This window comes from Nestor notabilis, unplaced genomic scaffold (genome assembly GCF_000696875.1).
Source record: "Nestor notabilis isolate BGI_N333 unplaced genomic scaffold, ASM69687v1 scaffold9846, whole genome shotgun sequence".
Taxonomy (NCBI): Eukaryota; Metazoa; Chordata; class Aves; order Psittaciformes; family Psittacidae; genus Nestor; species Nestor notabilis.
The window spans coordinates 9,332-16,153 of record NW_009934234.1 but is presented as its reverse complement, the minus strand read 5'-3'; the positions used below and the strand labels follow the sequence as shown (position 1 = coordinate 16,153).

The 6,822-nt window shown below is 52.2% G+C and overlaps 1 protein-coding gene across 1 annotated transcript in view; it reads left to right on the top strand.

Annotated features, from left to right (window-relative positions):
• Positions 1 to 6,597, top strand: part of PITPNM2 (phosphatidylinositol transfer protein, membrane-associated 2) — a 33,110-nt gene extending 26,513 nt beyond the window's left edge. Inside the window, exons 12-19 of the mRNA XM_010017229.1 lie at positions 1 to 8; positions 2,011 to 2,127; positions 2,867 to 2,983; positions 3,367 to 3,515; positions 4,185 to 4,334; positions 4,425 to 4,608; positions 5,881 to 6,009; positions 6,259 to 6,597. The exon at positions 1 to 8 is cut by the window's left edge and continues 129 nt beyond it. Of these exons, the coding sequence (XP_010015531.1) occupies positions 1 to 8; positions 2,011 to 2,127; positions 2,867 to 2,983; positions 3,367 to 3,515; positions 4,185 to 4,334; positions 4,425 to 4,608; positions 5,881 to 6,009; positions 6,259 to 6,597 (1,193 nt within the window). The remainder of the gene's footprint in view (positions 9 to 2,010; positions 2,128 to 2,866; positions 2,984 to 3,366; positions 3,516 to 4,184; positions 4,335 to 4,424; positions 4,609 to 5,880; positions 6,010 to 6,258) is intronic.
• Positions 6,598 to 6,822: the final 225 nt, after the last annotated feature.

Below are 6,822 nucleotides of genomic sequence, written 5' to 3'. Positions count from 1 at the left end.
TGAGACAGGTACAGTTGTTCTCCCTCCCCTCATCTCCCTTGGGCTGGAAAATATTTTAGGCTCTTTGTTTTTATCACTGCACCTTCCATAACTCTCGTTGATGCTTAGAGATGAAAAGCACCCTTTGCAACTGCAGATCCGTTTTCTTTCCCCTTCTTTTTGTTCCTGTGGTGTTAATGGAGCTGCACACGTGCAAACCTTCTGGCCACGTGCTGTTATATCTGTTTAGTTTGGATCTGGGTTTTATCTTTAGGGCAGGTTTCAGGTGGGCTCAGCAGGGAGCCATAGAGTGAGACCAGTGTGTGAGGGAGCCATGGAGTGTGTTTCCTACCACATCACAGTGGCATCACTTGTTTCTTGAAGTGAGCCATTTTCTGTGTCTGCACATTTAGGTCTCAAGTCTGAAACTTAAGGGAAACTTCTCAATGTAGAAATAAAATTAGCACCAAATATAATAAAGCCAAAAGAGAAGTTTTGCATGAATTTGACATGAGGCGATCAGCAGAGTTTGTGTCTCCATTTTGGCCTTCTAAGTTATTGTGGTCTTTAGGAACAGAGACCATTGTCACTGCATTGGGTTTTAGTCCTCATTCCTCCAGTACAAAGCAGTTCTCCTGAGGCTGGGTAAATGGGGATTGCTGGTGTCTGGAGTCTGACACCTCAGATTGGTACAATCTACACATGGCCTGAGATCTAAATTCAGTGTTTAGAATGTCATTTTCCTAAAAGAAATATTTTTCCTTCAGTTCCTTGGGAACGAGGGAGAGTTGTTTTCCTTACGAAGTATGAACCCCTCCAAGGAACAGTACTTAAAGCATAGAAATGGAAAAGACAAAACTAAAAGCAACTCTGTGGATTGCGTTGCCCACTTTGGTGCCTGGGTTTGCTTTGTGTTAGCTCAGCTGTTGAGCCGTCCCTGCTCATTTCCAGCCTCCTCGACTGCAGCTCTCAATTATTTATGATTCTGTTGGCAAACTTGCTTTCAGTGCTGCCTTCCAAATAGTGTGGGAACCATAAACAGCAGAGATGTCAGTGCTGGTGGCAGCTGAGAGTGGTGATAATCCAGGGAGACCCTTTCTTCCCAGTTGTATGTAGCCCAGCAAGACATCTGTGTGCTTGCACACACCTTGCTGGATCAGCTGCTGTGAAACGCCAGCCCCACATTGAACTCAGCCTAAATCGTGCACGAGTGGGAACAGTCACAACACTCGCATGCACAGAGGGCTCCACTCAAGAAATAGCCAATGACTCAGGATTCAGCCCAAACCCGAGTCTGTAGCTTCGTATCTTGTGGCTTGAGGTACCTCTCCATCCATTCAAAGCCTGCTGGTGGCTGCCTGGGTAATCTGGCCCGCTCCCATTCCCCAGTGCCTGCCTCTACTCACTCAGCTCTGCCTTTAGACCAGGGTCTTTCTCATCCCCTGTCTTCTTGCTGTCCTTCCAGAGCACGATGGCACTTCTTCCCCTAAGAAGGACTTGTTTCTAATTGCCTTTGAACGTCATCTCTGGACAAGAGCAGTCCAAAATGTGTTTAAATAGAAATAAGAAATGAGCTGAAGGAACAGCATCTGTCAGCATGAGGCCGGGCAGAGCAGCTGGTGCTGGGTCTGTTACGAGAATGGCAGAAGACTCGTGTTCAAAGGAGACCAGTCCCTTGCAGACCAAGGGGAAGGGACTAATGAAAGCCTGGAGGAAGGGCAGATATCTAAGTGCAGAGCTTGTCCTGCTGTGTTTGAGTCAGTTTTGTACCTCCTGACAATCTAAATAACCTGCATCCCGGCTGGATTAAGTCAGTGCTGGCCACGGGCTTTGCTAGTTCAGAAGAAACCCCATGTCCTTGCAATTAGGGGAGCAGCCTGTAGACTCTGCAAGCTGACAAGCCAAACACCCAGCAGGCAAACCCAGGCACTGCTCTTACCAGCACTGGCTTGGGGAGATGCAGGAGGAGGGGGGTCACTGCGCAAGTGGCTGATGTCTCGATGGTACCTGTCCTGACCTGTCCTCCTGCAGGTGATGAGGCACGAGAACTCGAGTGTTCTGGAGCTGGATGGGAAGGAGGTGTCTGTCTTCACCCCCTCCAAGCCCCGTGAGAAGTGGCTTCGCAAGAGGACACACGTGAAGCTTCGGGTAAGGGTGGTTTTGGGCTTGCCTCCAGGGCAGGAGGGAGTGCTCTGGTGTTGAGGGGATTTGATTTGAGCATTGAAGGTGGTGAGTGTGGGCACGACTGTGTCTGTCCACAGCAGGGACAGAGGATCGTGTTGCACTGCTGGTATATATTAGTGATTATATCCTACCTGTGTAGTTGTGAAGCGTGACCTGAAAGATCTGTACCAGCAAGGTCTCCTCTTGGCCTTGAGTCTATGTAAAATAAAGCGAGCATTGTCTGGGGACAGAGAAAGAGATGGAATGCCTTCCCACAAGACTGGTGATGCAAGTTCTTTGCTTAGGAAATGCTCTTCACTCCCAGTAAAAGTCTCTTATTACTGCAAGAGTACAATTCTCTGCTAGAGCTGAACCAATGTCAGCAGATTTCCCTGGCAGCTGTTTGTATTGCCTCTTAAACCCAAAGAGTAAGAGCTAATAGACAGTACGAGAATTGCACGTACAAACTGCCACTGAAATTGGCTCTTCAGCCACGTATGCTCAAATCCACCCCATCCACGCAGGGCACGGGGTCTCCCCTCTGCCACAGGTCAAATTCCTCTCTAAAGCTGAGAGCTATGAGTGTGGTAAAGGGGGAAAGGCACAGAGAAAGCCACACTCTGGTTTGTCTGGTTGTATTTGGCGTTTCCCTGTGAGGCTGTCCATCACTGCAGACGTTTTTCTTTGTTGGTTTGTGTTCCTCTTCCCCTCTCCACTTGTGCAGAACGTCACAGCCAACCACAGGATAAACGACACCATCGCTAATGAAGATGGGCCCCAGACCTTAACTGGAAGGTTTATGTATGGTCCATTAGATATGGTCACGCTCACAGGAGAAAAGGTACTGTGTGCTATGGGGTTGTGCACCGCGTGGTGAGAAGTGTGGGGGACATGGAGTGAGGTGGTGCTGGTTGGTGCTCCCTTGCTCCTGATGGGGTTTGCTACCTTTGCATCTTGCCCAGGTTCCCCCGCTCAGGTTTATGTGGTGCCTCCTACCACGAACAGTGTTCTATCATGGAGGTCTTCACCACCGAGGCTGGGTTTCATTCCAGCATCCTGGTGTTTCGGTGCTTCTCAGCTCACATCTGTGAAGTGCAGAAGCTGGAAGCAGGATCCAGCCCTGCTGCTGTCCAGAGGGGCTTGGGAGAAGGTCCTCAGGCTTGTCTTGCTCTATTCATCTGCGTCTTTGATGCTTTTACTGACCCAACCTTGCTTCCTCCCCAGGTGGACATTCACATCATGACCCAGCCGCCGTCAGGGGAGTGGGTTTACTTTGACACAGAGATCAGCAACAGCAGTGGCAGGATTTCCTACGTCATCCCTGAGAACCGGCGCCTGGGCATCGGCGTGTACCCCGTCAAGATGGTGGTCAGGTACCTTGGGGTGCTGGGGCTTAGTTTGCAAGAGGAACAGAAGAGGAATTTGATGACTGTAGAATATGGTCCCTCCTTGTGAGGCAGCTCTGCTTGTTGGGTGGCTTCAGAGCCTGGTTTGCCAGCAGCAGCGATGAAGCCATTTGTATCTTACAGCTCTAAGAGGAAGAGCCATGTCTTATTCCGACTCCTGCATCATTAACAGCGTGGTGACTGAGCTCCCACTGCAGGAGCAGGCCTTCTGCACCACAGCTCTATGTCCTCATGGTCTTCTGCAAAACTGCACAGCTGGGTGTATGTTAAAGACCATAAAGTTGTCCTTGAAGGACAGAACTTTGTATTAATGATAATTCACAGCTCAGGGGCTCCAGCTCAGCTCCAGTTGCCGGTGTTGAGCTCTGGAAGGGGGAGGAAGGGAGCATGTTCAGTGGTGAATCCAGCAGTGGTTTTCTGGGGGTGTTTTTGAGTCACTGACACCAGGGCTCCAGAGTACTATTTCCATCCCCACTTTAACACACATTCCTCATGCAGTGTCCATCACTCGGGGTGGCATCACTGTTAGATCCCTTGGACCAGATTCGGTTGCTGCTTTGGCCTTGTGGTGCGCTGCAGGACTCAGTGATGCCTTTGGAATATATTGATGCCTATAAGTACCTATATCCCTTTCAGGGGTGACCACACGTATGCAGACAGCTACATCACAGTCCTGCCAAAGGGGACGGAGTTTGTGGTGTTCAGCATCGATGGCTCCTTTGCAGCCAGTGTATCCATCATGGGCAGTGACCCCAAAGTCCGCGCCGGAGCAGTTGACGTTGTAAGGTCAGCGGCAGGGGCTGTGGGACAGACAGTGTGTTTTACACTGGCTTTGCTCTAGGTCTGCAACCCCTTGACTTGTGCCTCTCCTTCTAGGCACTGGCAAGACCTCGGCTACCTCATTATCTATGTCACGGGCCGCCCCGACATGCAGAAGCAGAGGGTGGTAGCGTGGTTAGCACAGCACAACTTCCCCCATGGCATCGTCTCCTTCTGCGATGGGCTCGTTCACGACCCGCTGCGGCACAAGGCCAACTTCCTGAAATCCCTCATCACAGATGTAAGCCACAGATGGGCTCTGCTGAAACGTGATCGTAGCACGGGGTTTAGATTGCTCCTCGTCCAATTGCCCCTGTCAGCACCAGTCTCTTGGCAGCAATGTGACCTGCAGTAGAAGATTAATCTGTTCATTTTATTTTCAGCCTTTTATTGCTCTACAGAAGTGTCTACGCTGTCAAATTGTGTCATCTCTGCTCAGCACTTGTCCTTCCAACACCAAATGTCTAATGAAACAGAGGCTGCAGTGCCTCCCGTGCCCACGTGTACACCTTTCTCACCTCTTTGGTGGCCTTCTGGCTGCCTGTGGTGTAACCGGCAGGTCTGAGAGGACATGGAGCTGCTGCAGACAAGGCCTTGCACCACACAGCCCCGATGGGAGGCTCCACAGAGCATCTTCCCAAGCATTTGACCCCTGGGAGGTCTTAATATCACTTAGCCCAGAGCCTCAGAAAAGCTACAGATAGAACAAGGGGTTTTTCTGTCTGGCAAGTAAAGAAACTGCCAGTGTCCTGAGCACTTGTGCCTTGGCTTGAAGAGCAAGGAAAGCCCCTCATTAACTCTCCTGGACTCTCGTTTCAGCCTGAGTCACAGTGGGGGGAACATCTGGCCCTTACTTGCTGCCTGCTCTCCCTTATCCTCCAGAAGAACAAGTTTGTGACCAGGGTCAGGGGTTTCCTTTCCACCTCCCTGGTCTGCCTGTGGCTTCGGGGGCAAAGCCGGCTGGTCCGTGATGACACCAGCGTCCACTTTCCCTGCCAAGCTTCTAAGCCCCCTAAGGCAGGGCTTGGCCAGGAGCTGCTCTCTGCTCGGAGTGGAGGCAGACAAATCCCTGAATAGCAGCGTGTTTTGCTGCCTGTCCCTTCTCCCTCTGCCCAGCAGTTAAACAGCAGTGCCACTTGCAGCAGCGTGGCTGGTGGAGGGGAATACTCCCCACTAGTGATTACTGCAGGGGGTTGCAAACTGCTCCTCTCCCCGTGACAAGTCAGCAGTGAAGCGTGCAGCGTCTCTGCCCCCCACAGACATCAAGGGAAGGTTGTGGATCAGGAAGCAGAGATCTGCTTTTATATTGCTGTTACTCCTCTCGTTCTGGCCTGTAAACATCCCCAGCTCTGTTAATTAGTGCTTTGCACAGTGGTGCATTCTCCAGCTGGGAACTTACATAAGTTATTGACCTGAGATTCCCACAAATGCTATTAAAAACCAAAAGCCCTGCCTGTTGAGCAGCACGGGGCACCCGCATGCTCTGAGCACGTGTTGCTTTCTCTCTCCACAGCTCCACATGAGGATCCACGCGGCATATGGATCTACTAAGGACATCTCTGTGTACAGCTCCATCAGCCTCCCACCCACCCACATCTACATTGTTGGCCGACCCACCAAGAAGCTGCAGAGCCAGTGTCAGGTAGGAGCCAGCTTGTCTGAGCACTGGAGGTGCTGCCAAGGGTCTCCCATGGGAGGGTGGTGGGAATTTGGTCATCACTGGTGACTGAGCTGGTGTTTGCCAAGAGGATGGGAACTGTCCCACATACCAGTGCCACATACATCTGTCCGAGCGGTTCCGCATCTTGCTGGAGAACCTGACATAGCAAAAGGTGTTTGGCTGCTAGCGGAGATGTGTTTAACGCCTGCCCTCATCCCTCTTGTCCCGCAGTTCATCACGGAGGGGTACGCAGCCCACTTGGCCCAGCTGGAGTACAACCACCGCTCGCGCCCTGCCAAGAACACCACGCGCATGGCGCTGCGGAAGGGCAGCTTCGGGCTGCCCAGCCAGACCGAGTTCCTGCGCAAGAGGAACCACCTCCTGCGGACCATCTCCTCCCAGCCTTCGGTCAGCAGCGCCGGCCACCGCCCCGAGCGCACCCAGAGCCAGTCCGACAGCGACAGGGAGAGGGACAGGGAACGCAGCCAAAGAAGCATGAGCATCGCCACGGGGTGCTGGGGCCGGAGCGCAGCATCCCGGCTGGAGTCTGGCCTCCTGGGGCAGAAGTAGCCAGGCCGGAGCCAGCGACTGTCGGCTGCAGCCACCGGAGGAGAAAACGAAAAGAGGGAAGAGGCCGGCGTTACGGGCTGGAAGGGTAAATATGGTGCTACTCTAATAACATCATGGTATTCTGGGAAGAGGCGGGATGTTTCCCACGCAGAACGTGCAGGCCTTACAGCGGGAGCATCAGGTTTGTGCAGCATGAGCCCAAGGAACAGCTGGAAATCGGGGGGG